This window comes from Penaeus vannamei, chromosome 4, assembly GCF_042767895.1.
Source record: "Penaeus vannamei isolate JL-2024 chromosome 4, ASM4276789v1, whole genome shotgun sequence".
NCBI lineage: Eukaryota > Metazoa > Arthropoda > Malacostraca > Decapoda > Penaeidae > Penaeus > Penaeus vannamei.
The window spans coordinates 47,118,514-47,136,013 of record NC_091552.1 but is presented as its reverse complement, the minus strand read 5'-3'; the positions used below and the strand labels follow the sequence as shown (position 1 = coordinate 47,136,013).

At 41.4% G+C, this 17,500-nt stretch overlaps 5 protein-coding genes across 5 annotated transcripts in view; all 5 read left to right on the top strand.

Annotated features, from left to right (window-relative positions):
• Positions 1–1,790, top strand: part of LOC113806250 (snaclec salmorin subunit A) — a 3,836-nt gene extending 2,046 nt beyond the window's left edge. The window contains exons 3-5 of the mRNA XM_027357371.2: positions 528–702; positions 940–1,042; positions 1,465–1,790. Coding sequence (XP_027213172.1) covers positions 528–702; positions 940–1,042; positions 1,465–1,606 — 420 coding nt within the window. The 3' untranslated portion in view covers positions 1,607–1,790. The remainder of the gene's footprint in view (positions 1–527; positions 703–939; positions 1,043–1,464) is intronic.
• A 5,690-nt stretch (positions 1,791–7,480) lies between these two features.
• On the top strand, positions 7,481–9,425 carry LOC113806257 (snaclec coagulation factor IX/factor X-binding protein subunit A-like). Its single transcript, XM_070121138.1, has 5 exons — positions 7,481–7,576; positions 8,101–8,154; positions 8,435–8,609; positions 8,770–8,872; positions 9,129–9,425. Exons 2-5 carry the CDS (start codon positions 8,101–8,103, stop codon positions 9,271–9,273), a joined length of 477 nt encoding a protein of 158 aa, XP_069977239.1. The 5' UTR covers positions 7,481–7,576; the 3' UTR covers positions 9,274–9,425.
• Positions 9,426–10,815: 1,390 nt separating this feature from the next.
• On the top strand, positions 10,816–12,594 carry LOC113806273 (snaclec coagulation factor IX/factor X-binding protein subunit A). The gene is made up of 5 exons (XM_070121137.1): positions 10,816–10,875; positions 11,314–11,367; positions 11,605–11,779; positions 11,941–12,043; positions 12,300–12,594. The coding sequence occupies exons 2-5, from the start codon at positions 11,314–11,316 to the stop codon at positions 12,442–12,444; spliced, it is 477 nt and encodes a 158-aa protein (XP_069977238.1). The 5' UTR covers positions 10,816–10,875; the 3' UTR covers positions 12,445–12,594.
• Positions 12,595–14,152: 1,558 nt separating this feature from the next.
• LOC113806256 (snaclec coagulation factor IX/factor X-binding protein subunit A-like) lies at positions 14,153–15,890 on the top strand. Its single transcript, XM_070119026.1, has 5 exons — positions 14,153–14,190; positions 14,620–14,673; positions 14,910–15,084; positions 15,246–15,348; positions 15,594–15,890. Exons 2-5 carry the CDS (start codon positions 14,620–14,622, stop codon positions 15,736–15,738), a joined length of 477 nt encoding a protein of 158 aa, XP_069975127.1. The 5' UTR covers positions 14,153–14,190; the 3' UTR covers positions 15,739–15,890.
• Positions 15,891–17,317: 1,427 nt separating this feature from the next.
• Positions 17,318–17,500, top strand: part of LOC113806243 (snaclec coagulation factor IX/factor X-binding protein subunit A) — a 1,818-nt gene continuing 1,635 nt past the window's right edge. Inside the window, exon 1 of the mRNA XM_027357368.2 lies at positions 17,318–17,370. The gene's annotated coding sequence lies outside the window, so the exon portion shown is untranslated. The remainder of the gene's footprint in view (positions 17,371–17,500) is intronic.

The window sequence follows — 17,500 nt, the reverse complement described above, 5'->3', positions numbered from 1 at the left end:
GTAAAAATGTTCTATTAATAACACGCAAGTTCTTAGGGAAAACGTATTCCCTCTAACACAACACGAGTTAAAACGACTTTCCTCTCGCTAACAACAAGCCAACACGCATATTTCAGTTAAAACTACTCCCCTCCTGTTAATAACACACGCCACATGTAAAAAGTTCTATCAATTACACACACTTTCTTAAGTAAACCTTATTCCCTCTAACTCTAACACAACACGAGATAAAACAACCTTCCTCAACACGAATTTCTTCTCGCTAACAACCCGCATATTCCAGTTAAAACTACCCCCCCCCCTCTTACTAATAACACACATCCCAAGTAAAAAGTTCTATTAATAACACGCACATTCATAGGTAAAACTCATTCCCTCTAACTGTAACAACACTTTAGAGTTAAAACGACCTTCCTCTCGCTAACAACAAGCCAACACGCATATTCCATTTAAAACTACCCCCCTCTTGCTATCAACGACACGTCCCAGGTAAAAAAAAAACACTCCTAATAACGCGTGTTCTCCAGGTGGACGCCCAAAGAGAAGGGAGTCAGTACCACTTCGCCTGGAAACACGACGGCAACCGAGAGTACACTTGGAACGGCGCCAACGGGTACTGCTCGGGCCTCGGAAGCGGCTGGAAGGGCGTGAGCATCGAGACCAGCGGGGAAAGTGGTTTCATCAATGAGATTGTTGGCGATGGTAAGTGCTATCCCTTGGTCTAATTGTCGGTGCTGGGGTTTATGGTACGTAATGCTACAGAAACCCGATTTTTTTCTTTCAGCTTTTGTGGAATATGTCTACAGATTATGTAGCTATTAATAGACTTTTCATTTCTTTTTTTTTCTTTTTTCACGCTCGATTCTGTATCGCGCTAGGCCTACATATCTTTCATTTTCCGTTTCCTCGTCGATGAAGAAAATTGTCCCTTTATTTCAGCCGGACTTCCCTGGGTATGGACTGGAGGGCAGCGCAAGGGAAGGGACTTCTCTTGGCCTTCAGGAAAGCCTTTCAAGGGTCTGAACTGGTCTCACACTGGACTGTAAGTTTGACGCTTGGATTTTTGGTATTCTGGTCTGAACGGGTGTCTTCTCAGTCCGTCTAAAACAAAACTAAAACAAAGAAAAGTGCAAAATATAAATAACTGATTGTATGAAATATTACTATATCAGTGATCGTGATAACACACACACAAATGTAGTTAATGGCCATAATCTTTCTTCTAAGCCAGTACACATTTTAAACCCCTTTAAACAAAAAAAAACAAGACAACAAAATCAACACCAAAGCAAAATCACGTAGGCCTATCCATAGTAACAACCACATGCTCTTACCCACGAGGACCCCCCCCCCGTAGTCCCACACACAGGACCAAGCATTCATCCACTTATAGGAACAAAACCTGAAGTCCTCCTGGAACTAACCCCTTCTCCTCCTCCTCCCCCCCCCCTTCCCCTCCCCCAGTACTGGCAAGAGGCAACCTGACAACCGTGAACCAGGTGGCGAGAACTGCCTGGCCATCCTCAACAACTTCTACAAGGACGGCGTCAAGTGGCACGACGTTGGCTGCAGTCACCAGAAGTCCATTATCTGCGAGAAGTCTTAAGTGAACACCCGAAGTGGACGAGTGAACACTGTTCCTCCTGAAGAAAACTATGAGGCACATGTATCACTGTCACTGGATTTTGGATCGTCACTGTGACTTTGGTGCAGAATCGAACGATCGAAATCCGACTGTATTTATTTCTTATTTATGTGAAAATCTGGAAATAAATTCAAATTTGCTTTAATCTGGCTGTCTTGAACCTCCTCGTCTTGGCTTCATCATAGTGACAACCTTGTGAAAATAATTACATTCAAACGATGTTATCATGAAAGAGAGAGAGAGAGAGAGAGAGAGAGAGAGAGAGAGAGAGAGAGAGAGAACTAAAAATCACATGATATTTTTAATCTATAAATAACAACAACAACGACTTATTATGCTGGTATTAAGGAAGAACCGACATATCTTGGCAAAAATAACAAACACAAAAAGAACATGTTCAATAAGTCCTTTCCAATATATGTACAATAAGTACTGGCCACTAGTGTTACGTATTTAGATAATGCTTATTTCACAATCCCAGGATATGGTGCACTAAATATGACATAGGGTAATTCTGAAAAGTAAAGATTTTTTTTGTAAATTTCTATTTGCAAGATTTGACCATGTAAAATCGACCTAAGAATAATCTTAATACCATAGCTTAATAAAACCAGAAAAGTTACCAGCATGTCCTTTATTATTATTATTTTCATTATTATTATTAGTAGTAGTAGTATTGTTGTTATTATTATTATTATCATCATCAATTAATGATCAACGAGTAGGGGTGGGGTGTAGGACCGTGACCCCTGCTTATATTATCAACGGAGCATTTTTAAAAATAAACAACACGTAAGATATAATAGACCAAAAGACGTCTGTAAATATTTTGCGAGAAACTGCGTAAATAATTCTTATTTTTCCACCCATTTCCTTGACTTTTAATCTTGTTAAAGTACTAAAATAAAATAAAATATCTAGACATTTATTTCCAAAAGATTTCAAAACAAATGGCGGGTAATCTCACATAATTTTTTTTCCATTACTTTACTTTTCTCAATTATTTTACTATCACTCTTACTTTTACGATGGAAGGAAGTTTTAAAACCACTTAATGACCAGTTTAAACGTCTCTGTCGTTGGGAATAAATGAAGGTTAATTTGTAAATTATTTTTGTGGATATTTGGATATTTAGGCTGGGTGGAGGAGGGGGGGGGGTATTTTCCCGCCAATAAAGTATCTTAAATTGCTATAATAGTAACGTTCGGATGAAATAGAATACATTTACTCCACATTAAGAATAGAGGCAAATAAGAAAAACAATAACAACAGTATATATATATATATTAATCAAAACAATTGGAAGACTCCCATCGCAAAATCAGATAAAAAAGTAGAAAAATGATAAAATATCCTCAGTGTGCCGGGTGAACAAATGGCTCACCGCATTTCATTTATCTATGTATTTACATCTTTATTTATCATTTTCATTATTTTGTCAACACCTGATTGATCTTTAAAAAAGGATAGAAGTTGTGTTTGTCTTCTTGCTTTCACTACTACTTCGCTGGCGGTTCGGCCGGTATTGAAATACGCCAGTCATCTAGAAAAAAAAATGCATTGGAGGGGAGACTTTTTTATTCTTTATTTCTCATGCTTACATAATTGAGTATTTTTCACACCGTCTGTGTATTAATACTTTTGTTTTAAGATTTGCAGTTTTGTGATATTAGTGTTTTTGTCATTTTTCATGATTTAGTACTTTGTTTTCTCTAGTACGATTCCCGTTTTCTTTATCTCTATTTTCTATGAAAACCGTTCCGATGCGTTTTCTGTTTAATCATGTAAGATGAATAAAATATATCAATTTAGTTAATCATTTAACATCTGTGAATATCAGAATATAATGCATAATGCATAAAGATATTTTAAGAAGAGAAAGAAGAGAAAGAAAAGAAAACGAAGGCCACAAATAGGGAAAAGAAAATTTTAAACAATATTAGGATTTGGAAGGAATTAATTTTTGAGATATTAAAAAAAAAAAACGTTTTACGAATCAATCTTCAAACTTTAAAATTGGCTTTATTGCTAACTGAAGGGGAAAATGATAAATACGATTAGTTTCCTGAACAAAAATATGTTAGAAATACTTGAAGAACACTGTATTATGTTCTACTTCTCGTTCTTAGAGAGTTTAAAAGTATTTCGTTAACGGTCAATTCTAAATGGGTTAAATAATGTCAGTATTTAAGTTATGCTTTGTCTATGCATTTTCCTTGACTTTTGCTGACGTTAAGTACTAAGTACTATAGCCAAGTACAAAAAACAAACAAACGGATATTTGTTTCTTAAAGATTTCAAAATAAATGGCGGGTAATCACACCAGAATCGTCTGCATACATTTTTTTATTTATTTTTTTGTTTCTTTCATTTTTTTTATTTCATATACATATATATATATAAATATGTATATATATATATATATATATATATATATATATATATATATATATATATATTGTATCACTTCCATTTTCTTCGTCTTTGCCTCAATTTCTAGTATATTAATTAAATAAATTGATGAGTTATTGATAGACAAGTGGATAAATGGAATTAATATATAAACAGACACATAATATTGATAACAACAAGACAGTAATAATAAACAAAGATGAAGCAATGACAAGACAACAGTGACACAGCAACAGAGTCCGAATTTCTGGCCTTAAGAGAGGATAGAAAAAAAAAAAACAATCTGGCTTATCATCACATAGATGAGATAACCATTTAAATCCAAGGTATTCCCACTTTTTCACAGGGATTTCTTAGCTCATCCCTCTTACCACAACTTGCCTCAAAAAGACAGTTTTAACGGCTTTTTAGATTGTGCTGAAGCCAAAGCCAGAAGTCTGCTGAGACACAGACCCTCGTGTTGATATTCTTATAAAGGACAAACAATAGGCATCTTTTCCGGTGGCAATTAGGTTGTCGTGAGACGCGACGCGACACCAAAAGCTGTTTCGTGATCGGAGGCGAGACAGGCCTCTAAACTCCGCCCATTTCTGTGACGTAATGGGAATGATCACGGTTGACGGCTTGCTAGTTTACTGTACTGGTTATTTTTTTCCGACAGGTACACAGTATTTTGGAATATGATATCCAAGATGGCTTTTGATATCTTATGGTGGGTAGTGCAGTGTTATAGATATCCAATATAAGTACGCATATGCATAAAATATCCGAAGTAGGAGGATTGCATCTGGCAACTCAACTAAAGTTAACCGTCTGCTCGATTCCTGCCGCGCAAAAGGTGTCGCGTTTCCCGTAACCGCTGGAAAAGATGCCTATTGCCATGTTTCTCCATTGACATTGAAGCAATAATGTCCATTTTCTATTGATTTCCAATAATGATTTAATTCTAACTTGTAATAGAAGGAACAAGGCTTTGATTACATATATATTTGCCCAAAGAAATTATGTCTAAATTCTTTATTTCTTGAGTAGAATTAATTCATTACATATAAAATATATTCCTTTTAAGTTCACATATATGGAGAATGATTAGGTAGAATAATAAAAAAGGAAATTTTACTTTGTCCCGTCCTCTTTCTCTCTGTCTGTCTGTCGGTCTCTCTCTCTCTCTCTCTCTCTCTCTCTCTCTCTCTCTCTCTCTCTCTCTCTCTCTCTCTCTCTCTCTCTCTCTCTCTCTCTCTCTCTTCTTCTTCTTCTTCTTCTTCTTCTTCTTGGAGGAGGTGAGTCAAGCCACAAGTGTTCTTTGCCTAAAATCCTTAGGAACTGATGAAGTAATATTAAGTATTACAAAGTACTTTACTATTGACAATACTAATGATAATAGTATATTAGTTATACATATATGTGTAAATATATATATATATGTGTGTGTGTGTGTGTGTGTGTGTGTGTGTGTGTGTGTGTGTGTGTGTGTGTGTGTGTGTGTGTATGTGTGTGTGTGTATGTGTGTGTGTGTTTGTGTGTGTATGTGTTTGTATGTGTGTGTGTGTGTATGTGTGTGCGTGTGTATTTATATATATTCGTTTGCAGTTAATAAATTAATAAACAATAAAGAAAGCCATCTTTAACCTTGGGCATGATACTGCAGTGTAACCAAACATAAGGCTGGGTCTGCCCTGAGATAGCTCTGGGATCCCCTTTTCTCCTTCAAATTGTCTCTTCCTCCATTTTTTTTTCTTTATTTCATATGTTATTCTTCTTTGTTTCTTTCTCTTTGTCTTATTTCATATTCATTTCTGTTTATGCGTGTCTGCATTTTTCCCTCATCTATTTTTCTAAATATGTCAAACAGCAGTGAATCTTAATTAAATTAGAAAAAAAATATCGAACACTTGCAAACTCTACGGAAAACACACGCCATAGATCGGATCGATAAATTGATATCGAATGATTAATAAAACAAACAGAAAACTATATGAATGTTTAAATTGATTGCAGCATAGAATATGATATCCATTTTCTAATTACTGTCGATTTTCATTATTTTAATTTTCTTTATTTTTGAGATATCTGCGAATATGATGATAATATCAATAGGTTAAATGCGTCAAATTACTATTGATAATTTGTGATAACTGCTAAAAAAAAAAAAAAAAAAAAAAAATCTGGAATCAAAATGGCGTGAGAAATAAAGATTGCAATTGAAAATAATAACACTTGCAAGACTGGTTATTGATATAAGAAAACAGAAAACGGTTTAATCTTCATGCATTGCAACGGTACTCGCCACAGACACCCATACGCACACACGTATACCTGAACACAATGTACATTTCTCGTCTACTGTATGTGCGTAGAGTGATGGGAGAGAATGCAAGAATTTTGATCAGACATGTACCTATAATCTCAAACGTTAAGAAATAAAGAATGCCTTTCTTTAGTGAAAAAGGTGTGTGTGTGTGTGTGTGTGTGTGTGTGTGTGTGTGTGTGTGTGTGTGTGTGTGTGCACGCAGACCTCCTTCAACGCCCAAAAACCCAATTCAAGAAGCCACACGCACGCACACACACGCAGACCCATATACTACACGGCGCCTTCCCTTCCCTATGCAAACCCCAAGGTCAGCGCTGCAGGAGGCACTGGCACGGTGCCAAGAGGATGGGATGAGTAAGCGGGGTTGCTACACCTGAGGGGGGGGGGGGTCCTCGTTCTTCCTTGCGAATCGGAAGCGCGGATGGGCAATTGCAGGCGTGTTGCAAGGGCCGTGGGTGCAAGCGAAGAGTGGGGTAATGCGGTGAAATTACTCGAGTTTTGTTTGAATTGTAAATAACACGTTTGGAAATATAATGATCTCTCTCTCTCTCTCTCTCTCTCTCTTTCGCTCTCGCTCTCGCTCTTACTCTTTCACACTTTGTTATTGTTTCTTTCCCCCTTCCCCTTTTCTCTCAGTCTGTCAATCTATGTCTGTATGTTTTCCTCTCTCTCAGTTTGTCTATCTATCTGCCTCTATCGTTAATATCCCTGGCCAGATCTCACCAGTGTGAGGCAGACTGTGGAGTGAAAATGGGGTGTCAGGAGTTTTCTCTCTCCCTCTCTGTCTCTGTCTCTCTCCCTCCCTCCTTTTATCTATCTATCTCTCCTTCTGGCAAGTACGTACACACTTATCAACTAAACATGCGTAAAAAAAATAATAATAATTTTTATTCTGCATTATCTCGCATCGAATGAATCTTTATCTTTTTTTTATCCTTTCCTACACTTGTTCCTTTACCTTTTGAAGACGACGGAGAAAAACAAACTTGCATCCCATTGTTTCTTCACAATATCCTTCACACTGGAGAGATCTCGGAAGAGTTATTGCTGACCTACTTATTGAGGAAAAGAAGAAGTAAAAGAGGAGGGGCAGGAGGAGGGGAGAGGAAGTACCGTGCCCATCAGTCATGGAAATGCTTAGCTGCTCGTGGGTATAAAAGGCGAGGCTGTGGGCACGGACGGCACAATCGTCTGACTGTTCATCGCGGTAAGTAGGGAGGGAGGGAGAGAGAGAGAGAGAGAGAGAGAGAGAGAGAGAGAGAGAGAGAGAGAGAGAGAGAGAGAGAGAGAGAGAGAGAGAGAGAGAGAGAGAGAGAGAGAGAGAGAGAGAGAGGAACATCAACGGAGTGAAGCGTTCTGAGGACTAGGTATGGCGCATTCCAGTGTTTCAATATTTGGAATATCTGTGAACTCTTTATTCCATCAGAAATTCCTCGGCTTAAAAAAATATATCACTAACGCTATTTCGGCAAAAAGCAACAACAAACCACTTTAAATCATACTGACTGACAGAGTAGGATATCACTAGTTGTCTGCAATACTTTTATCAATACCTACAGCATCATGGTGGGACACATAGGGGAGCTGTATCATAAACATTGTTTCAATCATACGCTCACTTCATTCCATACTTCCGAAACAAAGCAGTTGCACAATTTGGATTACCGTACAATGTAATTAACTGGAATACCAATTTCGTCCTACTGAATCTCTGTCACTTCTCCGTTTCAGATGAAGGTCCTTTTGCTTCTAACTGTGGCGGCGGTGGCCCTGGGAGACGACCTGGTGAGTCGCAACACCAATGGGATATTACAGAAACCAGTTTAAATTAGGGTCCAGTTTAATGAGAGGCCAGTTTCAATAAGGAACTTGATCATGTGAAAGACCAGTTAAGATATGATTTGTAGCGTGATGTGGTTGCGATCCACAGGAAGAATCATGGCAGGAATGGCATTTCCTTAGCGTGAATTATTCCATTTTCTAGAATTCTTCAAAGCAAAGAACCGCCATCTTAATGTACAATATACCTGCGACACAATCATTGCAAATGCCACGAACATTGCAGGTGGACGAGGACCGGGGCGACAGCGAGTACCACTTCGCCTGGCTCCACGACGGCGGCCGGACCTACGACTGGCAGGGCGCCAACAGCTACTGCTCGAGCCTCGGCCGCGGCTGGAAGGGCATCAGCATCGAGACCAGGGAGGAGAACGACTTCGTCACCGACGTGATCGAACACCGTAATTTCCATGCGTTTTTGTCACATACACGTACATGTATGAACACATGCTCACACCCACACGGAATTCACAAACTTGCTTCAATTGTTTATGTATAATGGCTTTGTTAACTTCTAAGAGTCCCAATGAATAATTAGCAACACTTTGGCTTCCCTCTCAGACGAGCTGCCGTGGGTCTGGACCGGAGGCCAACGCAGGGGACGCGACTTCGCGTGGCCTTCAGGAGCCCGTTTCGTGGGTCTGAACTGGTCTCACACCGGCGGGTATGTGCACGGGTCCTTTCGCTTGTCGCGCGGTCTGCCCTTTCCCCCTGTCCTCCTCCCACCTTCCTCCTGTCCTCTTTCCCCTTCCTCCCTTCCACCTCCCTTGTCCTCCTCCTCTCCTTCCCCTTATCCTCTCTCCTCCTCCCCCCCGTTTGCGTGAATACCTATTTAATCGTTTATAGCTTTCGTTTCCCTTACCAGCAAGGAAGAACTCCATTTTCTCAACTCTTCTAATTCCTCTTCTTCTCGCCGGCAGGAAGAAGCAACCGCAACCGGACAACCGCGAGCAAGGGGGCGAGAACTGCGTGGCCGTCCTCAACGACTTCTACGACGACGGCGTCAGGTGGCACGACATCGCCTGCCACCACGAGAAGTCCATCATCTGCGAGCGCGACGACTGAGAGCTCGGGCGGAGGCCAGGGGCGGCGTCCCTTGGCGCGCAGTTGGGCGCTCTGCGGGAAGGAATCTCTGCCGAAGGACTCTTGGCTTCTGGCGAGGAATGTCCGTATTTATTCCTATTTATGTGCGAATAAGAATAAAAGAAAAGGATTTATGCGCATGTTTCTATCACGACTGACCTTTTGTGAGGCATTCCTGGTCCAAGGAGTGATAGGATTCCCAGGTAGGAGGACATCGCTGATGCCAAAATATAGAAATAACAAATACGCCGAGGGACGGAGAGAGAAAGAAAGGATGGCTAAGGACTGAGATAAAAGATGGAAAAAGTTAAAATATTCACACAATGGTGTACACAATGCTATTATCAATCTGTATTAATGAAACAAAGGACATATATACGCGTATGAATATATATAACTGTAGGCATATCATAAAATCAATAATCTGCCTGAGGGTGACCCTGGCAGCTCAGTCATAGTAAACAGCGTAAGAATTCATTTGTGAAAATATTACGAGAATGGAAAAGTTTTATTAGTAACAAGACAAACGCAATACTTTAGTACCTCTACAAGCTATAATCATCAGATATGGAACCAACTCTGAACAAATAACCTGAAAATATATTCAGTCATAGGAACATGACATATGAACACAGGTGCACATTACAACGCTACAAAGACACATGGAATCTGAAACAAAAGTTATGTAATGCTTATTCCTTTAACTATATTCAGAGACAGAAATCGTAACACAACAGTCCTCGTCGAAAAGGAAACACGAAGATAACCTACGTAATTTAGCAGGAAAAGGATCACTGGCTTTCCAACTGCAAGGTGTCAGGGTCCCGCTCACCCATGAGTTCTGGTGTCAGCTGGGGTCAAGGTCAAGGCAGAGAGGGACTCGCCGCAGCGCCGCTTCTGCCGCGGCTTGAAGGTGTGCGAGTTCGTTTTCATGCGTGCGGCTTTGGCCACTTGGATACAGGACTCATCTTGGCGTATTTTGACCTAATTTAGTGAATTTCTTGGCCATGTAATATGAGCTAAATGTCGCAGTTGCGAACAAAATACTGCAAATATTCAATCACCTTTTATAACTTTTTAATAACTGACAGAAGGATTTAAGCCCTCAACTTCAAGCCCCTCCCCCAACATAAATATGTGTTTCTGCGTGCGTATGTACATGTGCGTTTGCATCTGTGTGAGGGGCTATCGGTGTGTGTGTGTGTGTGTGCTTATATATATACTAATATGTTTTTAGTTCCATTGTTCATCAAATGAAGTCCCACTTTACATAAATCGTCTACAATGATATAAAAACTTTTCCATTAAAAAACATATCTTGATTATCTGTTTTCCTTTTCCTTTTAAAGAGAGAGAGAAAAAAAAAATCCTTACATCCCATTATTACTCAAGTCTTCCTCACACTGGAGAGATCTGGCCAGGGATATTAATGACCTACTTACGGAGGAAAAGAAGGAAAAAGAAGAGGAGGGGGAAGGGAGAGGAGGTAAACTTGCTCATCAGTTAGGAAATGCCTTGCTGCTCGTGGGTATAAAAGGCGAGGCTGTGGGTACGGGCAGCACAATCGTCTGACTGTTCATCGCGGTAAGTAAAGGAAGAGGAAGAGAGAGAGAGGGATGAAAGAACGAGAGAAAGAGAGGGAGAAGAGAGTGGAAGGGAGAGTGAGAAAGAAAGGAATATCAAAATAGTGAAGTCTACGAAGTTTTGAAAATTGTTTTGTGTACTTTTGACCAGATATGATAGATGGAATGAACTTTGATTTCATTAAAATTTCATCGGCTTCAACAGTCTACCAAGTGTTTTTTCCGGTGAAACGTTCCATGGCATAAAAGGTTGAAACATAAGAAATATAAATATCAGAAATCATGCATCTTCTAGTATATTCATGCTTCCGTTGGGGAGGAGAATGCTTTGCGATATTTCAGTGCAGCAGAGGACACGCAATCATAAATAATTATCGTAGTATGTTTAACGAGACTCCCAAATACGCCTTTCTGTGGTTTTATCGCTTCTCCGTTTCAGATGAAGGTCCTTCTGTTCCTAATTGTGGTGGCTGTGGCCCTGGGAGACGACGTGGTGAGTTGCAACACAAATGGCTCATTAAAGAGACTAATTTCAATAAGGAAACGCTTCAGACAGGGGCCAGTTTCAATAAGGAACTTGGTGGTTCTTTGGTGTGAAAAATATAAATTTTCTGTTTTTGCAAAGGTATTCTATTGTGGGTAATTCTATCAAACAGGAATAAGAAAGAAACGCAAGCTTATTCTACATCACATCTGCCACACACCTTCGTTAGTACCTTGAACATTGCAGGTGGACGAGGACCGGGGCGACAGCGAGTACCACTTCGCCTGGCTCCACGACGGCGGCCGGACCTACGACTGGCAGGGCGCCAACAGCTACTGCTCGAGCCTCGGCCGCGGCTGGAAGGGCATCAGCATCGAGACCAGGGAGGAGAACGACTTCGTCACCGATGTGATCGAACACCGTAATTTCCATGCGTTTTTGTCACATACACGTACATGTATGAACACATGCTCACACCCACACGGAATTCACAAACTTGCTTCAATTGTTTATGTATAATGGCTTTGTATAACTTCTAAGAGTCCCAATGAATAATTAGCAACACTTTGGCTTCCCTCTCAGACGAGCTGCCGTGGGTCTGGACCGGAGGCCAACGCAGGGGACGCGACTTCGTGTGGCCTTCAGGAGCCCGTTTCGTGGGTCTGAACTGGTCTCACACCGGCGGGTATGTGCACGGGTCCTTTCGCTTGTCGCGCGGTCTGCCCTTTCCCCCTGTCCTCCTCCCGCCTTCCTCCTGTCTTCTTTCCCCTTCCTCCCTTCCACCTCCCTTGTCCTCCTCCTCTCCTTCCCCCTGTCCTCTCTCCTCCTCCCACCCGTTTGCGTGAATACCCATTTAATCGTTTATAGCTTTCTTTTCCCTTACCATCAAGGAAGAACTCCATTTTCTCAACTCTTCTAATTCCTCTTCTTCTCGCCGGCAGGAAGAAGCAACCGCAACCGGACAACCGCGAGCAAGGGGGCGAGAACTGCGTGGCCGTCCTCAACGACTTCTACGACGACGGCGTCAGGTGGCACGACATCGCCTGCCACCACGAGAAGTCCATCATCTGCGAGCGCGACGACTGAGAGCTCGGGCGGAGGCCAGGGGCGGCGTCCCTTGGCGCGCAGTTGGGCGCTCTGCGGGAAGGAATCTCTGCCGAAGGACTAGTCTTATGGCGAGGAATGTCCGTATTTATTCCTATTTATGTGCGAATAAGAATAAAAGAAAACGATTTATGCGCATGTTTCTATCACGACTGACCTTTTGTGAGGCATTCCTGGTCCAAGGAGTGATAGGATTCCCAGTGAGGGAGACATCGCTGATGCCAAAATATAGAAATGTTAACAAATACACAGAGAGACGGAGAGAGAAAGAAAGGATGGCTAAGGATTGGGATGAAAGATGGAAAAAGTTAAAATATTCACACAATGGTGTACAGACTGCAATTATCAATCTGTATTAATGAAACAAAGGACATATGTACACGTATGAATATATATAACTGTGTAGGCATATCATAAAATCAATAATCTGCCTGAGGGTGACCCTGGCAGCTCAGTCATAGTAAACAGCGTAAGGATTCATTCATAAATCAAAGATGTTACTGGTCAGTTGTGAAAATATTAAGAGAATGGAAAAGTTTTATCAGTAACAAGACAGACGCAATACTTTACTACCTCTACAAGCTATAATCATCAGATATGGAACCAACTCTGAACAACCTGAAAATATATTTAATCATAGGAATATGAAATATGAACACAGGTGCACATTACAACGCTGCAAAAAAAAATAAAATAATAATAATAATAATAATAATAGAAATGAAATAAAATAAAAAAACATGGCATCTGAAACAAAAGTTATGTAATGCTTATTCCATAACTATATTCAGAGACAGAAATCGTAACACAGCAGTCCTCGTCGAAAAGGAAAAACGAAGATAACCTACGTAATTTAGCAGAAAGAGATCGCTGGCTTTCCAACTGCAAGGTGTCAGGGTCCCGCTCACCCATGGGTACTGGTGTCAGCTGGGGTCAAGGTCAAGGCAGAGAGGGACTCGCCGCAGCGCCGCTTCTGCCGCGGCTTGAAGGTGTGCGAGTTCGTTTTCATGCGTGCGGCTTTGGCCACTTGGATACAGGACTCATCTTGGCGTATTTTTACCTAATTTAGTGAATTTCTTGGCCATGTAATATGAACTAAGTGTCGCAGTTGCGAACTAAATACTGCAAATATTCAATCACCTTTCATAACTGTTTAATAACTGACAGAAGGATTTAAGTCCTCAACTTCAAGCCCCTCCCCCAACATAAATGTGTTTCTGCGTGCGTATAAACATGTGCGTTTGCATCTGTGTGAGGGGCTGCCTGTGTGTGTGTGTGTTTGTGTGTGCATATATATATATATATATATATATATATATATATATATATATATATATATATATATATATATGCTAATATGTTTTTTAGCTCCATTGTTCATCCAATGAAGTCCCACTTTACATAAATCGTCTACAATGATTTAAAGACTTTTCCATTAAAAATCATATCTTGACTGTCTGTTATTTCATTTTCTTTTAAGAGAGAGAGAGAGAGAGAGAGAGAGAGAACTCCTGACATCCCATTATCACTCCACAGTCTTCCTCACACTGGAGAGATCTGGCCAGGGATATTAATGACCTACTTACGGAGGAAAAGAAGGAAAAAGAAGAGGAGGGGGAAGGGAGAGGAGGTAAACTTGCTCATCAGTTAGGAAATGCCTTGCTGCTCGTGGGTATAAAAGGCGAGGCTGTGGGTACGGGCAGCACAATCGTCTGACTGTTCATCACGGTGAGTAAAGGAAGAGGAAGAGAGAGGGAGGGATGAAAGAACGAGAGAAAGAGAGGGGGAAGAGAGTGGAAGGGAGAGTGAGAGAGAAAGGAATATCAAAAGAGTGAAGTCTACGAAGTTATGAAAATTGTTTTGTGTACTTTTGACCAGATATGATGCATGGAATGAACTTTTTTTCATTAAAATTTCATCGGCTTCAACAGTCTACCACGTATTTTTTTTCCGGTGAAACGGTCCATGGCATAAAAGGTTGAAACATAAGGAATATAAATATCAGAAATCATGCATCTAGTATATTCATGCTTTCAGGAGAATGCTTTACGATATTTCAGTGCAGCAGAGGACACAGTGATAAATAACTATCGTAGTATGTATTTAACGAGACTCCCAAATACGCCTTTCTGAGGTTTTATCGCTTCTCCGTTTCAGATGAAGGTCCTTCTGTTCCTAACTGTGGTGGCTGTGGCCCTGGGAGACGACGTGGTGAGTTGCAACACAAATGGCTCATTAAAGAGACTAATTTCAATAAGGAAACGCTTCAAACAGGGGCCAGTTTCAATAAGCAACTTGGTGGTTCTTTGGTGTGAAAAATGTAAATTTTCTGTTTTTGCAAAGGTATTCTATTGTGGGTAATTCTATCAAACCAGGAATAAGAAAGAAACAAGCTTATTCTACATCACATCTGCCACACACCTTCGTCAGTACCTTGAACATTGCAGGTGGACGAGGACCGGGGCGACAGCGAGTACCACTTCGCCTGGCTCCACGACGGCGGCCGGACCTACGACTGGCAGGGCGCCAACAGCTACTGCTCGAGCCTCGGCCGCGGCTGGAAGGGCATCAGCATCGAGACCAGGGAGGAGAACGACTTCGTCACCGACGTGATCGAAGACCGTAATTTCCATGCGTTTTTGTCACATACACGTACATGTATGAACACATGCTCACACCCACACGGAATTCACAAACTTGCTTCAATTGTTTATGTATAATGTGTCTTTGTATAACTCCTAAGAGTCTCAATGAATAATTAGCAACACTGGCTTCCCTCTCAGACGAGCTGCCGTGGGTCTGGACCGGAGGCCAACGCAGGGGACGCGACTTCGTGTGGCCTTCAGGAGCCCGTTTCGTGGGTCTGAACTGGTCTCACACCGGCGGGTATGTGCACGGGTCCTTTCGCTTGTCGCGCGGTCTGCCCTTTCCCCCTGTCCTCCTCCCACCTTCCTCCTGTCCTCTTTCCCCTTCCTCCCTTCCACCTCCTCTCCTTCCCTCTGTCCTCTCTCCTCCTCCCACCCGTTTTCGTGAATACCCATTTAATCGTTTATAGCTTTCTTTTCCCTTACCAGCAAGGAAGAACTCTCCATTTTCTCAACTCTTCTAATTCCTCTTCTTCTCGCCGGCAGGAAGAAGCAACCGCAACCGGACAACCGCGAGCAAGGGGGCGAGAACTGCGTGGCCGTCCTCAACGACTTCTACGACGACGGCGTCAGGTGGCACGACATCGCCTGCCACCACGAGAAGTCCATCATCTGCGAGCGCGACGACTGAGAGCTCGGGCGGAGGCCAGGGGCGGCGTCCCTTGGCGCGCAGTTGGGCGCTCTGCGGGAAGGAATCTCTGCCGAAGGACTCTTGGCTTCTGGCGAGGAATGTCCGTATTTATTCCTATTTATATGCGAATAAGAATAAAAGAAAACGATTTATGCGCATGTTTCTATCACGACTGACCTTTTGTGAGGCATTCCTGACCCAGGGAGTGATAGGATTCCCAGTGAGGGAGACATCGCTGATGCCAAAATATAGAAATAACAAATGCAGAGAGACGGAGAGAGAGAGAAAGGATGGTTAAGGATTGGGATGAAAGATGGAAAAAGTGAAAATATTCACACAATGGTGTACAGATTGCAATTATCAATCTGTATTAATGAAACAAAGGACATATATACGTCATAGTAAACAGCGTAAGAAGCATTCATTCATAAATCAAAGATGTTACTGGTCAGTTGTGAAAATATTAAGAGAATGGAAAAGTTTTATCAGTAACAAGACAAACGCAATATTTAGTACCTCTACAAGCTATAATCATCAGATATGGAACCAACTCTGAACAAATAACCTGAAAATATATTCAGCCATAGGAACATGACATATTAACAGGTGCACATTACAACGCTACAACGACACATGGAATCTGAAACAAAAGTTATGTAATGCTTATTCCTTTAACTATATTCAAAGACAGAAATCGTAACACAACAGTCCTCGTCGAAAAGGAAACACGAAGATAACCTACGTAATTTAGCAGAAAAAGATCGCTGGCTTTCCAACTGCAAGGTGTCAGGGTCCCGCTCAGCCATGAGTTCTGGTGTCAGCTGGGGTCAAGGTCAAGGCAGAGAGGGACTCGCCGCAGCGCCGCTTCTGCCGCGGCTTGAAGGTGTGCGAGTTCGTTTTCATGCGTGCGGCTTTGGCCACTTGGATACAGGACTCATCTTGGCGTATTTTGACCTAATTTAGTGAATTTCTTGGCCATGTAATATGAACTAAGTGTCGCAGTTCCGAACTAAATACTGCAAATATTCAATCACCTTTCATAACTTTTTAATAACTGACAGAAGGAATTAAGCCCTCAACTTCAAGCCCCTCCCCCAACATAAATATGTGTTTCTGCGTGCGTATAAACATGTGTGTTTGCATCTGTGTGAGGGGCTGCCTGTGTGTGTGTGTGTTTGTGTGTGCATATATATATATATATATATATATATATATATATATATATATATATATATATATATATGCTAATATGTTTTTAGCTCCATTGTTCATCAAATGAAGTCCCACTTTACATAAATCGTCTACAATGATTTAAAGACTTTTCCATTAAAAAATCATATCTTGATTATCTCTTTTCCTTTTCCTTTTAGAGAGAGAGAGAGAGAGAGAGAGAGAGAGAGAGAGAGAGAAAATTCCTGACATCCCATTGTTACTCCACAGTCTTCCTCACACTGGAGAGATCTGGCCAGGGATATTAATGACCTACTTACGGAGGAAAAGAAGGAAAAAGAAGAGGAGGGGGAAGGGAGAGGAGGTAAACTTGCTCATCAGTTAGGAAATGCCTTGCTGCTCGTGGGTATAAAAGGCGAGGCTGTGGGTACGGGCAGCACAATCGTCTGACTGTTCATCACGGTAAGTAAAGGAAGAGGAAGAGAGAGGGAGGGATGAAAGAACGAGAGAAAGAGAGGGGGAAGAGAGTGGAAAGGAGAGTGAGAGAGAAAGGAATATCAAAAGAGTGAATACGAAGTTATGAAAATTGTTT